Genomic DNA, 21,130 nt, shown 5'->3' on the forward strand with positions numbered 1-21,130 from the left:
TTCTGCCCCTGTTCAGTTAATTTGTATGTAACAAACCTGTGACACCCATTTATTTAATAATTCAGAAGCAGAAATTCAAAATAATGATGAATTAAAATGAGACAATCACAATGAAGTAAAATCAACTTCAATTTGCATTAATGATAAGAACCCAGAAAAATTTAAATTGTTGCATCAATTACTATGAAAGAAAAATTTACTTAAATTTTATTGTAAGTAAATTCCCCTAAAAATATTTGGGGATTAAAATGATACTTTCATAAACTCTAAGTTTAAAATATCATTGCAAAAAATCAGGGACCATTCTGTCACTTTTATCATTGAATTTTTGTTCAACAACATCATCACTATTGATAAAATAAACCTTGAACACAATTTAGCCCCTCTAAAACAATGAAAAAAAAATAATTTTATGGTAGAAATCATCAAAAATTTATCTTTCAATTTTTTAAAAAGCAGAATTAGCAAAGAAATGAAACATATTTATTTTTAGAGATTATTTCTTACAGAGCAATTATAGGCTACTCCACTCAGTTGGATCGAACTGTTTCATTTCTCTATCTTCTACAGAGCAGTCATGGGCTACTCAATTTCAACTGTTTCATTTCTCTATTTTCTACTTGATCGAGCAATCACAGAGTTTCTTTGGATACGACCGGCTTCAAAGCTTTCGGTGCTGAAACGACGAAGAAGAAGGCGAACGATGAACCAGGATCGCAGACAAACTAGGATCGTAGTCGAACGACGAAGAAGGCGGAATCACGAAAAGGAGGACACATGGGTAAAATGCCGAAGGAGCAAAACAGGGCCGCGGGGTCGATCCTGCAGCCCGCGTTTAACGAGATTTGCAGGCCACCGCGACTAACTCGCCTCACCAAACACCGTAAACAAGCTGCGAGGCGCCGCGCCGTAGCTCTTTTGCCACCCCAAATGGGGCCTTCGTTGACTTAAAAAGAGGAAAGGTAGAGATGGGAGAGTTAAGAAGTTTTTAATTCATTCATTGGTCTCATATGTTTACATGAGGTGCTATACTATATATAGGCATGAGAGTTTGAAAAAATTTTTTTTCCTTAAATTCCTATCAAATTCTACCTCATGAAGTGTAAATATAATGACTTGTGGAGTCTGATTTTGGAGCCATGTTAAATATCAATATTTATTGAATAGAACCTGCATCATCTTTTATAAGTGTGAAAAACTCCTTGAGATTAAAGGTGGAGGCTGTCATCCACATGAATAAAGGTGACAAATGAACAGCCTGGCTATGGAGCATCCTTGGGGAATATGAGCACACCACTAAATTATGAAGTGTTGTCAAACAAAGAGATCATTGGTGTAAACGTCAATAAGTATTTGTTCAACAATGTTGGTACATTGGTGGGGCTAGTGTTGTAGGAACAATGATAATGCGAAATTACATTATTAGGTAGTGTAAGAAGTTTGTAAGTGCTAGGGTAAATGATCTTCTATTAGGGGTGCAAATAAAGTGAGATTTTGACAATCAACTCTTAGCTCAACCCAATTAGAGCTCATTCATGTTCGCTTGATTATTTAATCAAATAAGCTTGAAAATTTTAATAAGTTCTCAGTTTTTAAATAAACAAGCTCGAGCAGCTTATTGTTGGATTCATTTTTGGTAATAAATAATATTGTTTAAATAAACAAGCTTGATTAAGGCTCATTCATGTTTGTTTGAATTCCATCACACAATATTAGGATGATTTAAATTAGTACTGGTTATAAGTTATGGAGGGACTAAGGGTCTGTTTGAGCAGCTGTTGATTATTTATAATTTGTCGATAAACAGATTATTCTGATAATTTGGCTGGCTTGCTGTTTTGGGGAGTTTATTCAGAATAACTTATTGATAGTTATTGTTGGATAAATGACCACTCTGCCCCTGTTTGGGGCAAAGTGAAATTAATATATTTTAAAAAACACTCAAAATAGCTTTTAGTAATTCTAAGTGTTTTTAAAAATAATTTTATTTATTTCTACCTATCAAACATGTTTTATTTATAATCAAAACATAAACAAAATTAAATAAAAATAAAAACTAGAAATAAAAGAAAATAAAAATGATTCCAAATGGATGCTAGTGAAATTTTGAAAATGTGCTAGGGTTGTGCATAAAGCCCAATTATATTAATTTATTAGAGTCTCTAAATCTATGCAAAAAGGGTACCTGTAATCGATGGAAGCTTAAAAAAAAGTCCAAATTCTACATAAGAAGCAAATATAACATGGAAAGGTATGAAAAATGATAGAAATTACCTCCGTCATGTTGAAAAATGAAATAAACTTCTCAAAGCGGGATGAAATCCTCCAAAAAAGGTCTTCCCAATTTCGCGGGCTATTCTTCAGAGAACTGGGAATTGAGATAGTATGCAGAAGCTATTTCTCCACTCTCACCATCCGGGCGCTGTGCCCTTCGCGCGATAGATATTCCGGGAAATCAATATCAGATCCAAAAAACATACCAACTCAGAACAATCGAATCGATATTCTTCGCGAGGGAGGAAATCAGCGAATCAATGTTCTTCGCGAGGGAGGAGATCGGCCAATCGATGTTCTTCGCGAGGGAGGAGATCGGGGAGGGAGAGGGCGAGGGAGATCGCGAGAGAGATCACTCAGGGCACTGGAGGAATTCTTTGCCTAAACGCCAGTCGTGAATGTCGAACGCACATATGCCCCCGCCTCGCCTCCCATAAGGAAATAGAATGCAGTGTTTTGCTCCAGCGCCAAAACGCACGTCAAATGCATTTTCCAAATAGTACGACGGCTTTTTCAAAATGCCGCCGCACTCAAAATGCCGCCACACTCAAATAAGCTGCCCAGAAAGGGCCCTAAGTTAAATTATTGTGTTTGTAACTCATGCGGTCTTTTGGGTAAATGATCTTCTATCAGGGCTGCAAATAAAGTGAGCTTTTGGCAATCAACTCTTAGCTCAACCCAATGAGTGCTCATTCATGTTCGCTTGATTAGTTAATCAAATAAGCTTGAAAATTTTAATAAATTCTAAGTTGTCAAATAAACAAGCTTGAGGAGCTTATTGTTTGATTCATTTTGGGTAATAAATAATATTGTTTAAATCTTATGAAGAAGCTTGATCAACGCTCATTCATATTTGTTTGAATTCCATCACACAGTCTTAGGATGATTTAAATTAGTATTGGTTATAAATTGTGGAGTGACTAAGTTAAATTATTGTGTTTGTAACTCATCCGGTCCTTTGGGTGTTGTTTAAAATTACTTTTTTTAATAATAATAAAATTTTAAAAGATTTAAAGCATTGTTAAATTTAATTTTTTAACTTAACATGATTGATTTTTTAAGGCTCAATTGACCTGGTTTGATAAAGCTCATTCATGTTTCAAAATGTTGCTATTTTAAAGTTTGTTGATCGCAAATTTAAGCGAACTTGAGGTGAGCTCATACCATATTTAAACAAACATGAATTAAAATGAACTTAGCTTAAACACTATGATAAAATCTTTAATTGTACTTGAGCTGAGGTTGAATATACTTTTACTAAATAAACTCTAGCTCAAACAACCTCCAACTTAGCTCGACTTGGTTTGTTTGCAAACCTATCTTTTATGTTAAAAAATTGGCTAATGTTAATCATGTGGCACATTGCAATCTAGTAGGCATTATGCTTGAGTTATGGTTTTGGAAATCTTACCAAATTAGGCAGTAGAACCAATCAGACTGAACTAGTTCTCCAAAGCAATTTGCTCAGATTTAAAGGAATCTGGATTAACATGTAAAAATCCAAGGTCGAACTACTCAACCCTTAAATCAAGAGTGTTTCAATTATTTTGCATAGGTATTACAATGGAGATATAGCATTAAAATATATTATTTTTTAGACTTACTTCATTTATGTGCTATATTTCTTTGCTTGTACTATGCATACAGTATGCTGTAACAACGGGGGCACGAGGATATAAACCCAATACGAGATGGATATGAGGCATGGTTATTATTGAAAATATAAAACTTGGGCATGCATTTAATACAACATTAAGATATTATATCTAAAAATCTATAATAATTCTATAGTAATTGCCTATTCAAATTAATATGAAATATATTCACTCAATATTAATTTTTTTTTAATTGCTTTATAAATATGAAAACTTTGAGTTATTGAAAATCATAAACTCAATAGAAGTGGAAGTAGTTGCATGCTATTATATATTGTTAACTTGAAGTTCAGAAATTGATTTTTTTGTAAAACGAAGGCATAAATATTATAAAACGTTAAAGAAAAATAGAGCCAAATTTGGAAGATAAAAGCAGCATTGAACCAATCTTTTTTGGGGTTGAGATAGCCCTTTAATAAATATAGCTCTTATGCAAGAATGAGTTTCTCCTAGAAGCTTGTGAGGACTTTCTCGAGAGATAGAAACAAATTCTACTTTATATGATTGTCTTTGACTGATTATCTAGGGCAAATTTGGATAAAGGCTTGTGAGTGGGATGTAGACAGGGATGGTAATTGTGTGATGGGGGAAGTTTGAGACTAAAGGTCTTTTGTATGGAATCAATCTTGTTTTTGATTTGTTGAATGTGAATCTTTATGTTGTCACATCCTTAGTGAAGGATGTTTAGATTATATTACTATGGATGTTATTTGAGATACATTCATGGGTAGAGTAGTACACTTGCACTCTAGATTATGTTACAAGAGCTACCTATTGAATGAGAAAAATATATTATTCAATGATGGGGAGGGAGGTCTTGTTGCTCACTGTCATGATATAGATGTGAAGTTTTTTAAAATGAGGTCGGCTTGTGAATGGGTTTTCTTAGAAGGGCCATTCATTGTGTCACTTTCATCAATGTTGCTAATGTGTAAGGTTTGCACTAATTGCGGTCCATGTGCTTAGGGATGTGAAATTAAGGATACAACACAAATAAAGTCTTTCATGGTTAGTCAATCTCGATGTGTATTATCCTATCATGATGCACTATATTTTTTACTATACTAATAGTTGCTTGACTATCCTTGAACATATTAATTGTGTTTTTCTTCTTAACCTTAAGTTCCCTCTATAGCTTTACAATCCACATTTCTTTACATATTTTTAGTGCAAGAGCACAGTACTTAGATTTTATACTACTCCTAGAGGCAATAGCTTGTTTTTTTGCATTTCTATATTACGAGATTGCCTCAGACTTATGAACAATATTCAGTGGTTGATTTTCTATTAATTACCTCTCCTACCCATCTAGCATCTATGTAAACTTGAATCTCATGATTTTTACTTTTTTTGAAGAGCAAATCATATCTAGGGGGTCATTTTTAACTATCTCGGAATTTTGCTAACTACTTCTAGATGATCATCATTTGGATTACTCATGTATTGCTTACTACACTAACTGAGTATGCAATATCAGGTCTTGTGTGATATGTAAAATAGTTTACCCACAAGTTTTTGATATCATCATTTGTCAGCTGGATTGCTTTCTTCACTTCTATTTAGTTTTTTTTTGGAACACCATAACATTTGGTTGGGATCCCCAGCACCAGGCTGGGCACCCCATCGCTTGGTTCGGCGCGCGCATGGTTTGGCGACTACGACAACTCCAGATCAAAACCCCCAAAAAACTGGCGCTAAGAGCGGCGTTGCTACGCTCGTTTCAAATGTCGGAAATAGAGCGCTCAAAAACTCGGCTCTTTGGGAATATAATTGTGTTTTTTCGTTTCGGGAATGTGCGCGAACAGAACCAGCAGTGCATGCAAAAAACAAGCAAGTCATGTGGGTGGATTTTTGCGATAGCTCTTGTGTGATATGGATAGGAGGAGCATCCTGAAATATTTTTGAATTTCAGGGGTGTAGAGGGGCTTGAGTGTGGCGTAATCTATACATTTCTTTTATTAGCATATTGAATTTCTTGATGTGGTTTGGCTATGTAGTTTTTCTTATTCTTGGATTTGTCTCGTTAAATCTTCGTGTTTCTTGTATTTTTTTCTATATTTTATTATTTTATGTGTTTCTGTTCTGAGTTTTGCTTTAAATTTCTCGAATTGGTTTTTGTGGTTTCCTCACAATGGTATTAGAGAGATTTTTTTAAGGTATTTTGTTCGAGTGGGAGCAATAACTGACGAAACGAGATATAAAGTGGACAAGCTCAATTCAATAGATTGAACTTTGTTTTTGAGAAAATGCAAATTGAAGAATTTTTCTATCAAAAGAAACTGTATTTGTCACTGTAAGGAATCACCAAGATGCTTGAAACGATGACTGAAAGAATGGGAAGTGCTTTATTGAACGCCCCAGGTTTGATCCGACACTCACTTTCCTCGTATGATGCTTTCAGTATTGTGAATGAGACAATCAGTGTTGATCTCATGGTTGCACTTACAAGGATATATGAGAAGTCTTTGGCTTCAAATAAATTTTTTCTGATAAAGAGATTGTTCAATATGAAAATGGTGAATGATAATGTAGTGGTTGAACACTTGAATAACTTCAACAATGTGACTAATCGGTTTTGTTCTGTTGGCATCAAGTTTGATGATGAGGTAAGGGCGCTGTCGCCTATCTTCATTATTAAACAATGATGGACTAGTCACTGCGATAACTCTTGTGATAATGTGAGATTAAAATTTTATGACATTGTGGGATTAGTGTTGAATGAAGAAGTTTGCAAGAAGGCAATTGATGAAGCTTCAAATCCTGCTTTGAATTTTGAAAACGGAGGAATGAATCTAGATAGAAACACAAACAGAGAAAGATTTTTAGTCCAGGTTAGGGAGAGAAAATTCTAAAGGTGAATGTTTGAATTGCAGGAAGAAATGTCACTTTAGGAATGACAACAAAGCTCTAAAGATTGGTGGTGGAGGTTCGTACAGGAAGCTTTCTGTAGATGTCTCTACAGATGAAATTCAAGTTAACTCATTTGTTTTGTCCCTTGTAGTGCCGAATCATAGATAGTATATTTAGACGTCTCTTTTCATGCTTGTCACAACAAAGATGTGTTAAATAATTACATTCAAAGTGATCTAGTGATGGTGTATTTGGGAGATAACGAAGTCTGCAGTATTGTTGAAAAGGCGATGTTAATATCAGGTTGTCCAATAGATCAATTTGTAAGTTTAGTAAAGTTAGGAATGGTTCCATGTTGAAAGAGATTTATTCTCTATGAGCCGGCTTGCAAAGTTTGGATATGTGATTTCTTTCAGAGGTGATTCATGGAACGTGACCAGAGGGACAATGATATGACTCATGACAACATTGAAGACACCATTTAACTGATCAATGAGATGTCATAATCCATTAGTGTAATTGGAACAAAAGTTGATACAAGTATTAGCACAACATATTTGGCCATATGAGTGAGAAAGGTGTGAAGTTCATACTTTCTAAGAACAAACCTAATGGTTTAAAGTTTTCTAAGTTAGATTTTTTGTGAAGATTGTATTTATGATATGCAAAAGAGGATTACTCTAGAAGTGGTTCAAAAGTGAAATCCAAGAAGCTAATGTTAGTGCATATTGATGTATGAGATCTTGCTCCAGTTCAATCTATCAAATGTTCCCTATACTTTATTACTTTTATTGATGATCACGCCGGAAAGATATTAGTTTACTTCTTAAAACATAAATTCAATGTGTTTGATGCGTTTAAGAAGTGGAATGTCATGTTTGAGAAGGAGACAAATTTAAGATTGAATTTTCTCATATTAAGTAATGACGATGAGTATCGTGATTGGAGGTTCAGAAATTATTGTGCTTTAAGGGAAATCAGACATGAGTTTACTATTCCAAGGACACCACAACATAATGGTGTGGTTGAACACATGAATATAATAAAATCACTGAGCTTACTAGAAAGGTGAGATTGCATGCAGGCTTGTCAAAACAATTTTGGGCAGAAGTTGTGAACACTTAAGTCTATCTGATAAATCGTGGTCCGTCGGCACCTTTGAATAAAGGTTTACCTTAAGATGCCTGGAATGACAAAAAGATAAGTCTATCTCACTTGAAGTATTTGGTTGCTCATCATATGTGCATATTGATGCAAGATCCAGAAGTAAGCTTGATTCGAAATCTGTCAAGTGAATTGAATCAGATGAATTTGGATATAAATTTTGTGATTATCAGAATCATAAATTCATTAGAAGTAGGGATGTGTCTTTCAATAAAATGGAGATGCACAAGGACAAATTAAATTCAGGATTGTTCATCAGTTATTTCTGAAAAGCCTTACAAATATTTTGAGATAGAAAATATCGGTGATCAGGAAGATGGAAAAAGGAAAAGAGCTCAATTTGATGAAGCTTTGGAAGTTTTTCAGACACTTGTTATGGAAGTCAGGAGATCCAACAAAATCACATGATTGATACAGATGTACTATCTTTTGCTAACAGACAGTGGTGAACCAGAGTGTTATGAAGAAACCACTCAAGTTGAAAGCTTAAAGGATTTAGATTTTTCCATGGATGATGAGATGCATTCGTAAGGTGAATTTGGATTTGGCATAATTATCAGATGACAAGGCACTGCATAACAGGTGAGTTTACAGAGTGAAAGAAGAGTTAGATGATAATAAGTGATACAAAAACAAGGCTTGTTGTGAAGGGATTTCCGCAAAAAGGAGTGGATTATACTGAGATATTTTCTTCTGTAGTGAAGATGACAATTATCAAAGTTGTGCTCAGCTCGGTAGCAGAGGAAGAATCTACATCTATTGCAGATGAATGTGAAGACAATCTTCCTAAACGTTGACTTAGAAGAGTTGTATATGGTGCAACTACAGGGATATGAAATTTTAGGAAAAGAATATATGATTTGTGAACTAAATAAATTTTTTTAGGTTTGAAGCTTAACAAGTGGTTTTACAGACTGAAAGTCAGTTGGTAGTAAGCGATACAAAACAAAACTTGTTGCGAAGGGATTTTAGCAAAATGGAGTGAACTATGCTGAGATATTTTCTTCTGTAGTGAATATGACAATTATCAAAGTTGTGATGAGCTGGGTAGCAGAGGAAGTTTTACATCTAGTGCAGATGGGTGTGAAGAGAATTTTCCTACCTGGTGACTTAGAAGAGTTGTATTTGGTGCAACCATAGGGATTTGAAATTTTAGGAAAAGAAGACATGGCTTGTAAACTAAATAAAAGTTTTTATGGTTTGAAAGATCCCGAGACAGTGGTGCGGGAGATTTGACATATTTATGTCTAATAATGAGTACATGAAGTGCCCAGGAGATCACTGTTGTTTTACAGACTGAAAGTCAGTTGGTAGTAAGTGATACAAAACAAAACTTGTTGCGAAGGGATTTTAGCAAAATGGAGTGGACTATGCTGAGATATTTTGTTCTGTAGTGAATATGACAATTATCAAAGTTGTGATGAGCTCGGTAGCAGATGAAGTTTTACATCTAGTGCAGATGGGTGTGAAGAGAATTTTCCTACCTGGTGACTTAGAAGAGGAGTTGTATTTGGTGCAACCATAGGGATTTGAAATTTTAGGAAAAGAAGACATGGCTTGTATACTAAATAAAAGCTTTTATGGTTTGAAAGATCCCAAGACAGTGGTGCGGGAGATTTGACATATTTATGTCTGATAATGAGTACATGAAGTGCCCAAGAGATCACTGCTGTTTCATCAAACATTTTGATAATTATTATATCATGCTTGTTTTGTATGTGAATGATATGCTTATTGCAGATGTAGATATAGAGAACATTAGGATCTTGAAAAAGCAATTATTAAGGGAGTTTGAAATGAATGATTTAGGTCCAACCAAGAAGATCCTCAATATGAGAATTAGCATGGACATCAATGCAATTACTTTGAAGTTCTTGGGCATAATATGTTGATAATGTTTTACATAAGTTCATCTTGAGTGAGACAGCTAGTTTGCCTTTAGGTATTCACTTTAAGCTCTATTAGGAACAATTTCTTAATTCTAAAGTAGAGTGAACATGGATGAAAAGAACCTCTTATTGCTTCAATTGTTGGAAGTTTGATAAATGTGATGATACTTACAAGACCAGATATTGCACATGTAGTGGGAGTGGTCAGTAGGTACATGCACAATCCAGGGAAACATCATTGGGAGGAAATGAAGTAGATTTCTAGATACTTGAGTGGAACAATCAACAATGTGCTTTATTTTTTAGATGTAGTGATTAATCTACAGGGATATGAGGATTCATATTTGACAGGAGATATTGATGGTAGAAGTACTTGTTATATCTTCACATTGTAAAACACAATAGTGAGTTTGATTTTTAAGTTGGAGAAGATTGTTGCATTTTCAACTATAGAAGTCCAGTACATTGTTATCTTTGAAGCTAGTTAGGAGATGATTTAGATGTAAAGCTTTATAACAGAATTGGGTAAGAAGCACGATATTGGAAAGATTTATAGTGACAGTATGTGTGATATTCATCTAGCAAAGAATGTCACATTTAATGTCAAAACAAAACACATACAACTAAGGTATCACTTCATTTGTTCACTCCTAGAGATGATAATTCATTTTTAGAGAAGATACACATAGCTCAAAATTTTGCAGATATATTGGCTAAGATTGTTACAATTGAGAAACTAAATCTATTCTTGGCTTTAGTCGGAGTTTATGCATGTTGAGTCCAAGGGGTGAGGCATACTACAATACATTACTATGAAAACAATACATATTTGAAGGTGCAAGCTTGGTTGTAATCATTCTCCAAGTGGGATTGTTTTGTATGGAGCTTGATTTTGAAAATTTTGAAACATAATAGCACTTGGTTGGGCCTCCCATTGCCTGGATGGGCTCCGTATCATTTGGTTAGGCACTTAGGAACAACTCTAGATCAGGGCGCTCGTAAAATCGACACCCAGGAGGGGCGTTGTCGTGCCCATACACGCTCGTTTCCAATGCCAGAAATAGAGCACCTAAAAACTCAATGCTTGGGGGTGGAGCTTAGGCGCATATAACTGATTTATGTAGTTCAAGAATTTTTATTTCATATTTTTTTTATTGCGGGAATGTGTGCCAATAGAATGAGCATTACATGCGGAAGAACAAATGAGTTCTGTGGGTGGATTTTTGTGATATCTCGTGTGATAGGGCTAGGAGCGTTCCAATGTGTTCTTGAGTTCTTGGAGTGTAAAGAGGCTTGAGTGTGGTTTAATCTGTATATTTCTTCTTTTCTTAAAGTGAATTTCATGGTGTGGTGCGGCTCGGCGGGGTTTTCCTGCTCTTGGGTATGTCCACATTAAATCATTGTGTTCCTAACATTTTTTATGTATTTTATTACTTTGTGTGCTTTTGTTCTAAGTTTTGCTTCGAATCTCTCAAATTGGTTTCCACAGTTTCCTTACAACTTCTATATCTCTTTGATTGTCTTATAAAATAGGAAGTTATCTCCAACTTGTGTGTTACCATGACATAACTTTTTGGTCATCAATTTTTTAGGCCTTTGTTTGAAATCCATCATTTATGGAGTCAAAATTTTGCCAATGAGATGTTTATTTTTTTCTATGTTATAGATGTACTTGAAGATGGAATGGGGCCATTGAAGAAAATTATGGCAATGTAGTTTATGATTCATGACTAGATGAGAGGAGTTGTTAGGTCTAATAGGGACTGAAGATGTAGGCTTGAATCTAGAGGTGACTTCCGTGGAAGAAGATTGTGAGGTCCTGACATGTTTGAACATGATTAGCTTGTGAAATCTGAATCGAGAAGACTTGTCGCATGATCAAAATTGAGAGAAGTATTGTTAGTTTGACTGCTTGACAGGATGATCAAACAAGAACTAGAGGGAGGAGGACCCTTAGTTCAACTGTTCGGTTGGACGAAGGAACATAAAATAAATTGAGGTGCACAATTTTTTATTCCCATGTGTTCACAGAGCGACTCATGGGAGGGCGACAAGGGCAAGCTGAATCGTTTGTTGTTTTAGCCACTCGAAGGTAGAAACGATATGCGAAAAATTAAGCATAGCATTCAACTTATCTACATAAGTTGATCGTAGGAGCCAAATCCACCTCAAACTTTTCGAACTTTGCGGATGCGTTTGTACAAGAGTGACTGAGTTTCGTCATTGTGTTCAAAGAGGACAAGCAAGATCTCCGTATGATCTGATTTTGTCGTTGTGGGCAGAGTTTGGCATGCAAGGAGAGACAATGGGAGTTTCAGATGTCTTTGGACGCTACAGTGAAGGTTAAGGTTGGCGTCGAAAATAGCGTCGAAGAATCTTATGTATCCGTCATCATTGTTGGTGACAAGAAAGCTTGGTTCAATGTTTCGCTTGATAGAGTTGTCGTTGGTGACCTAAAGAATGCCTTGGCACTTCGAGCTCGAAGATTTCAGTGGACGATGGAGACAGTTTAGCAGCCGAGAAACAAGGTTGCGGCCACGAACTCGAACGAATTAGCTTTGTAGCTCTGATACAATGTAGAAATCTAAAAATAATTTTATTTCTTGCTCCACTTTGCATTACACTTTGCTACATATATATATATATATAATAATGAAAGGAAACAAAATAGGAATCCTTCCAAATAGGGAAGAATAGAAAAACAGGAAATATAAATAGAAGGAAGCACAATTAGTGAAATATATCCTGAGAGAAGAAAATAAATTCCTTCCTAATTAAGCTTGTGGATTAATACTTCCCTATAATATGCAAGTTAAAAATGATAGAAGAGTTGGCAAATAATTTAGTATTTATGCAGAAAAGGGTATGGAAACAAGTCACTTGTAGATGCAAGCAGTGGGGAGACAACAAAGTGAACACTCTAGAGTGACCTTTGGATGCTTGGAGGTCTTCACGGATGCGGTAGATTGATTTTGACTTGGCTGATGGATTAAGTATCTTGTTTGTGTGTGTGTGTGTGTGTGTGCAGAACCAGGAAAGGGTTGTTGGCACGTGCGGCTCTGTGATTTTACATGTCAGAGATTAGGATTATTGAGGACTGCAAAGCAATGGAGATATCAGGTAAGCCTCATTGACAAAATCGATGTGTTGGATTATACAAAGTGCTTATGAAAATCGGGGAGAAAATTAGGGTTTGGAGTAAACAAGTCGTGGTTGTAGACGAGAGCTATTTGGTGCAAAAGCCGGGTTAATGGAAGGAATGTTTCAGAGCAGAACTCTAACATTAAACTAATACAAATAGGAACAACAAAATTAAAGAATCTAGTGTAGAAGGAGAATCGATGAGGTAGTGAGAAACAATTTAATTGAAGAAATAGATGAATCAATAACTCGGGGAGGCAAGGGTATAAAAAATCAGCTTGGAGAAACCCTTGAAGGGGGAATCCCTAGAAGGAGGGCTATAGAAAACTCTGTTTTCAAATTATTTTTTTTCAATTTAATGATCCGTTAGAAGTATAACCTTCACCCATTTTTTTATATAGAAATAGGTTTAGTGATAAGATCAAAATTAAATCCATACTAAAATTTTCTAAAACGATAATTTAACATAAAACAAAATAAATGAATTTAAATTAAAATAATTGAAATTAAATTATTTTTCTTTTGGCGTGATAATATGACCAACACAGGGCTTTCTGTGGCCCGGAAATTTAAGGCGGTACCAACTGTGAATGCTTGAATGACTGCGGATATATTGACTTATACCACAGTCATATCATTCATTAATAACAAATTTTATTTTATTTGAGACCAGAAGCGTTCCATTTTACTTGTAAGCATTGTATTCAGTTTCTGCAGTTTTGAAATACCTTCAAAGAATTTGTTGTCATTTGAAGTGGCTTGTATGTATACGCCTTTTGAAGGTGCTTTAAACATGAAAATTATCTTGTTACATAAATTTTAGGCGCTCAAGTATAAGTTTGAAGAGGAAACCTGAAGTTTTTTAGGACGTTAAGATGCAAGTATTGGTGCATGTATCATTGTAGTTGTCTTTGATGTATGATCAAATGATAATTATTAAATAGTTGTGTTATTAATTTAGAATGGCAGTGGATATACTTTAGAAGGTTTTTAAAGCTGGTATAAGGTATCATATAGGATGCGGAAATGTTATTAATGTGCTTGGTTTGTTAAGTTTGATTAATTTGAAAATACGCTGAATACTAATCTATGGCTGCTAGGCAAATATTTGGGTTTTATGATGCAACTCGTCCTAATATTCATGTTCCACAGATTTTCAACACATGTTGATGCCTGTGAAAATGAGTGGACATGGAAGATATTGTATTTGATTTATGGAACCCAAGTTCTTTGACAATTACTGGACTGTCATTTCTAGATAGCTTCAAAAAAAACAAAATAATAATAATAATAATAATAATTAAAAAGAAGAAGAAAAAAATGATTTAACTTATGTTTGTACTCTTGGTCTAAATTTTACCTTTACAATGCGGTAATATTCTTAGCGATTTCCTGGTTGCTGCCATACTGAGAAACATATGGAATATTCACCTACTTCTCATGTGTTATGCTTTGTTTAATCTCAGGCAATGGATAGGGCACATAGGTTGGGCCAGCGAAAAGTTGTAAATGTTCACCGTCTCATCATGCGCGGTACATTGGAAGAGAAGGTTATGAGTCTTCAGAAGTTCAAACTCTCTGTTGCTAATGCTGTAATTAACGCGGAGAATGCTAGCCTTAAAACAATGAACACAGATCAGTTGCTTGATCTGTTTACTCCTTCAGCCTCTGTAAAGGTAATCCATTTTTCTGCATAATCTTGGTTGAAATAAGGGGATTTACATACATACTACATAATTCTTCCATACTTCTATATGGTAACACCTAAAATTTAACATTTATTTGTATGGCACTCAAATCGGTAACGTCGCATAAGAATGTACTAATGTTAACTTTTTTAAACTGAAATACACTTATTATCACTCTAAAAGTGTTATATAAATATCAAAATTTAGTTGTTAGATATGCAAATCTTTAAAAAAAAATGTGATATATATGTAAATTCCACTAAAAATAATCGAGAACTTTGAGAATTATTCCCATGTAATCCATTCTGACCACATGACTGAAGGGTTTCTATGTTAGAAGTAAAGTATAGGTGTTAGATATGTCAATATATAGGAATTAAGTGGTATGTATGTAAATGCCCCTAAATAATATTAGCCGTATGAACACGCTTATTTAAACTTTTTTTTGTCAGGTTTCTGGGGCTTCAAGTTCCTACGGTGTGGATCAGGATTCCAGGACAACAGGCAAAAAAGGCCTGAAGACCATACTCAGTGGACTTGGGGAGCTTTGGGATCAGTCTCAATATTCGGATGAATACGATCTCAGCCATTTTCTGGCAAAACTGAATGGCGGAACATGACCATACAAGTTGTACATCGGAGGAAGTTTTCACAAGCCTGTCGGCACAAATTTTTTTGTTCTTTTCCTTTGTATATTTTAATTTGATTAGGATAAAAGACTGGCTAACAAAATTGTAGACAGGTTGTATCAATCATTCCATGCTTGCTTGCCTTGAAAGGTGAGCATGGCGTAATGTATAAATATGTTTTTAACTTAATGGCCAAGTAAAATTGTCTTGTGTAATGTAATGTTCATCAGCAGAATGCTGATTTGTTTTTCTTAAAACAATTGATTGTCCAATGAGGGTGACTTTTTCAAAATTAAGTTTTTTTAGATAGAAAAATATGGTGTGTTGGAGTGATTTTTTTTTATTGTTTTGTTTTATTATTATTGCTTAATTATTATTATTTTTTTATTTTCTTAAAAAAATTGTGAGATGCTTGTAAACGCATGCCTTGAGGGTGATTATTTTGTTTTATTTATTTTAAACGTATAAATAAAATCTACTTCAACAGACCAGATAATATTTGCTGAGTATGAAATTAAGTTTTTAAATATACCAACTTTAAAAAATATATATATTATTATATTTTTCCGAAAATTACAAGTGAAATTATTACGTAGATGATCTGAAATGGTAGTACTTGTGTAATACTATTTTTTTTCTAATTTTTTTCATAATATAATATATATGTATATATCATAAATATTGTCATTAAAATAAAATTTTCATGAAATGCTTCTTTGGAAAAGAGATGGGACGTACATTCTAGGGGTGTAAACGAACCGAACACGAACGAACAAAGCATGTGTTCGTGTTCGGTTCGTTTAAAATTTAGTTTGTTTGAAATAAGCTCGTGTTCGTTTCTTAACGAACGATGACATCCCTAATATTAATATATAAAAATAATATTATATATTAATTATATAACTTATATTATATAAATATTCAATATTATATTACTACTATAGTATATTAATATATTATTATTATTATTTTATTATATATTATAATTTATAAAATTTAATGTTTTAAAATATAATAAATTTTTTATATATAATTATTTTATATTATTTTATATTTCAAACAATAACGATTCGAACACGAACGAACGCATCACTGTTCATGTTTGGTTCGTTTAACTAACCGAACGAAAAAAATGTTTGTGTTTGTCTCGTTTACTTATCGAACGAATCGAACACGAACTCATTGACGAACCGAACACGAACTGTTCACGAACAACGAGCTTTTTTGACAGCCCTATTACATTCCATGGCTTGAAAATAGCTTTTTAAAATGCTTACACGTGCAAGTTTACATGGTGCGAGATAGAAGCATAAATAAAATTAAAAAAAAAATGAAGTATGTAATTGTAAATATATTTGAGAGTATGTAATTTAATGGATAGCGAAATGAAAAGAAGAAATTGAAGATAGGCGTTTGGGGCGCCTGTTTCTCTTCTTCACGAACCGCGATCTGCTCACCTCGTCTCCTCTTTTCCCGATGGCTCCCTCCTCTTCTCCAATGCATCTCACGCAACAAAGCTGCTTCCTCCTCCCTTCTCACGAGTTCCTCACGCGCACTGGTAAGATTTTTTTTTTTTTTTTTTTTTTTTTTTTCTGTTTTCTTCAAGAAGGAACAGAGACAATCCTTCTCTTCGCACTGGCAACTCCTAATCCATGCGCCATTAATGGAGAACATGTGGATGTTTCATTTGGTAACCTTTGCATCCCGTGTATTGGTGGTGGAAAAAATGATGGGTGCTTCAGCTTTCATATTGAACAAAGGTGAATCTGAGCTGCTAAATTCGAATTTCTTTTTCTCCATTTCTTTTATGGTCTTCAGGTCAGAAAGAGATGTCTTTGGTAGCTGGATTTGAGCAGGATTTAAGTTCTATGGATTTGATCCACTTGGAACTTGTTTTTAACTTCTGCAAACCCCCAAATTTCTTCTATATCTCATTATTTCTTTAGGTTCATTTTAATTTTGAAAAATATTACTTTATTTTGGAATAATATTATGCCGTGAAAATGCCCTTCGAGAGAAAAATTATCTGTGTTTGTTTATTATGTTTTGAAGTGTATTTCTATTTCTGCTATATCAAATATATTGGTGTCAAGATTTCGTTACAAATACATTTATTCAAGAGGGGCAGCATGTTCTTTTTTTTCTTAGAAGGGCACAGCTGCAACAAATATATAGCCTCCTCCCGTGCAGTTGAAAAACTGAGAATCGACACGTGCGTCAAACCGACGCTTAAGAACTACACCTTAAGCACATTTCGCGCTTTTAGTGTAAAAAAGTTGAAATGCGGCCTGGCATTTGTCTTTCGTCGTGCAGAAGCCTCCGCGAAATTACCAAAATATCTAATTTATCATGTAGGTAGGTAGGATGGAAAACGCTGCAACAATGTGATACCTGAAGCGAGAGAAGCCGAGAGTGAGAGAGGCCGAGACCGTGAAAGGGCAGTGAACGACAAAGCTCTTCGTCTTCTTCTTCTTCTTCTTCTTCTTCAATCAGATGATGAGGTAAAAGTTTTATTGTTCTAATATCTTGTTCTTCTGTTGGCGCAAACTTTTTTTTATCTTCCCGACGATGCTCCTCGGGATTTCCAAATGGTGATTCCATTGAGTTAATATGGATCTAGTTATCGCCTTGCTCTCTATTCTCATTCCCATTTCAGAGATCTAGCATTCTTTCCTTATCGTGGAATATGATCTAGGTTTAGTATTTGTGGATTTATTCTAGGAATGTTGCTCCGGCTTGGTACTGGCCGTTTTTATTTTTTCTTGAGGTTTCCTATTATCCTGGTTATGTTTGTGCTCAGACAGTGCGGCTTTCTTTGGAATTTTATTCGTTTCCGAGCCCTGGTGGGATTGGGCGGGAGTTTTTGGGTTTTTTTTTTTTTTTCTGTATTTTGAGACCTGGTAGAATTATGTGGTGGAAAAGCGAAAGATGAGGCTGTCTCTCGCTCTCGTAGTTATCTAAAAATTAGAAAAATGAAGTTTTTTTTTTTTTTTTGATGATTGATTTGAAAGCTAAAATATAGTCATTGATGTTCTTTTTGACTTGAACCAAGAAGTTAATGTTCATTATAGGGATTCCTAAAACTAGGGCCTTTGTCTCTTGTGTGAAGCTTTTTAATCACACTCATCATAATGTAATTCATTTGGCGTCACCATGTGGTGTATGTGTATTTGACTCTCATATTTTTGTATGTGGTAATAAATGAGTAGAATGGATTTTTCTTGTGCTTTCATAGGATTATAGAAAAAACTATTGAAATTTTGTGGTGGAGACTCGTTGATGATAGTTCCAACTCTGAGATATATGCTAAGTGAAATAGCATCGATGAGATTTGAGAGACAAAGATGCATCCTAATAAAACCACCTATTGATAGAAAAGTTATTTGATGACTAGAAGACACGCTAATGACATATATTCACATGCATTTTTTAGGAAAGATGATTGCTTCATGTTATTACCACATTAATTTATAAAGCTCATTTTGTTCTTATATATTGTTTTGTCTTAGTTCTTAATTATTTTGATGCAATTTTTTCTCCTCTTCTATTTTGATGGAATGATTCAAAATTGTGAAATTTGTGGGTTGGAGTGAGTTGAGTAGAGCTCATTCATCAAACTCGGTATCCTTCACATAGTGATATTTAGCATATGGTTATCTCTTAGTTCAGTCAGTATCACAAGCTAATTTTGAATTAGGCGAGTCATGTACATAGGATGAGAAAGTTGTAGGGGAAATTATAGAGTTGAGAGAGTAAATTACAAATGCAATAGTTAATGGGTGAAATGATGTTGTGTATTTGTTTTTATTTATTTATGTTTAGTTTCCTGTGTAAACGTCTAATGTTTATTGTAATGACTTTTTATGCAATGATATTTTTGTGGAATATCTATTTGTTGCAGTGTTTCTTTTATTTTATTCTTTCAGCTTGTATTTGTGATAGCCTCCTAAGCAACCGTGAGTTTAATATAATTTCTTTTGCTTACGTGGAGGTCTACGATGAGATATATGACCTTAGTGGTTCTTTTGAATGGCTTTTATGTTGTGGTGAATTTTAACATATATAAGATTGATATCAAGACAATCGAGATCCCCTTCTTTTTCAGTCATATGACTTTGGGGTTCTTCGAAGGGTCTTTGTGCTGATATGTTTATGTGTCATATACAAGCTCGGTATTACATCTTTTAAAATAAACAAAGATTTCTTTATTTAAAGTCTTTTATCTTTTTGTAATGACAGATTGTTTGTCAATTTATTTTTGTTCTAAGACCACGTCGTTTTATAAATCTTTATCTATGTATTTCTTCTACACTTACTATTTAATTGTTCATATAAGTGTATCGTTATAGTTTTAAGACAGGCTAATTTTATGTTTATGATTTTCAATTTTAAATAAATATGAGCTTGAAGACTATTGGTGCTTCTGGAGTTTTTAAGTGCAACTTTGGATTGCAGTATTTTCTATTTACATCACGAAGAGAACTAAGCTGCGAGATAAAATTTTATAGGTGTTCAAGGAATATATCAACAGAGGACTGTGACTGCTTTGGCTGGGTAGACCAATTCGATGATTCTACCTCAGATAGTGATCAGATATTGAGAGCATCTTTAGAGAAGTTAATCTATAGCATTAATTATCTGCACTTCAAAATTAATATTTTGATAATATTAATTATTTTTTTAATATTGTTAATTTTTTATTTTGATTGTTGTGTTACTGTTAAGTGAGATGTTGCTTCTAAATGTAACATTTGAACTTATGAGTTTTTAAGTATTCTGAATGTAATTTCTATTTTCATGATTGAATTGTTAAGCTTGGAATAACTATCTTACAACAATACCAAAGAAAATATGTTTTTTTCTTCATGAACAGATACAACACGGCTGTTGCACAACTATATAATACAAATAAACACTACTTCTTTATAATAACTTCCTTGCACATTAGTTTTTTCAATCAACTGCAACTGTCCAAACCAGACCCTAAGATGTATGAAAACAGCTCTTTCGAGAGTTCCCATTTCTTTCTTGCTTGTGTGGGAAGTGTGTGGATGATGATGAAAGTTTACCCTCCACCTTACTTCAGCATAGCCAAAGTTTTTGGCCGTTGCATTATGACAACCTAAGAATAGGCCTCAACTGTATTTGTAACCTGGGAGTTTATTTGCCCACCTTGAAGATTTACGGGTGAAAAATAAAATAAAAATAAAATTTTGGAGTTCACTTGAAAGAAAAAAAAAAAGAAAAACCCGAATTAATGGTCTAAATTCATTATCAACTTATGTATATATTATTTAAGATTCATTTCATTTCATTCACTCTGCCTCAAGCAGAGCTGGCATGTTTAATCGTGATAGCTGTGATTTCTCCCTACCAAACTAACTGTTCAGCCTGTGAACTCATGTGCTCATTTAAACTGGCAGTATCTTCCATCCATAATATAATTCTGCTTCTCAAATCAAAAGTACAGTTTGATTAGTTATATTAATCTTTTATTTGATTAGCTTTTAAAATAATGAACTTTAGGAAGTCCAATACTCAAATCGAGTGAAAAACCCTTCTCTTGATTCCTTTATCTAACAGACTGAATCTGACGTCAGTATTTGATTTTAAGATCAAAGAAGATTTCACAGAACTCTGCCCAAAAACAAATTTCCATGATGAAACCATGCTTATAAAAAAAGCATAATAAACCTGCTATGTCCGTTTAATTTCAAAATTAGAAACAGAAATCTTTATTTCTTTGTAAGATCAAAATTTTAACAGAATCAGGGAAGAAAAAACAAAACCTGCAACTAGACCGAAAATAGGACCTGAGATCATGCTAAACCAAATATCAA

At 34.1% G+C, this 21,130-nt stretch overlaps 1 protein-coding gene and 1 long non-coding RNA gene across 2 annotated transcripts in view; both read left to right on the forward strand.

The window, feature by feature from the left end:
• LOC110021688 (TATA-binding protein-associated factor BTAF1) overlaps positions 1–15,539 on the forward strand; it is a 78,798-nt gene extending 63,259 nt beyond the window's left edge. Inside the window, 2 exon segments of the mRNA XM_020720280.1 lie at positions 14,440–14,649; positions 15,114–15,539. Of these exon segments, the coding sequence (XP_020575939.1) occupies positions 14,440–14,649; positions 15,114–15,281 (378 nt within the window). The 3' untranslated portion in view covers positions 15,282–15,539.
• Positions 15,540–16,649: 1,110 nt separating this feature from the next.
• On the forward strand, positions 16,650–20,040 carry LOC110021728. The gene is made up of 3 exons (XR_002293689.1): positions 16,650–17,050; positions 17,646–17,791; positions 19,799–20,040. It is a non-coding gene; the product is annotated as an uncharacterized LOC110021728 (long non-coding RNA).
• The last annotated feature ends 1,090 nt before the right edge of the window (positions 20,041–21,130 follow it).

Source organism: Phalaenopsis equestris, unplaced genomic scaffold (assembly GCF_001263595.1).
Source record: "Phalaenopsis equestris unplaced genomic scaffold, ASM126359v1 Scaffold000140, whole genome shotgun sequence".
NCBI lineage: Eukaryota > Viridiplantae > Streptophyta > Magnoliopsida > Asparagales > Orchidaceae > Phalaenopsis > Phalaenopsis equestris.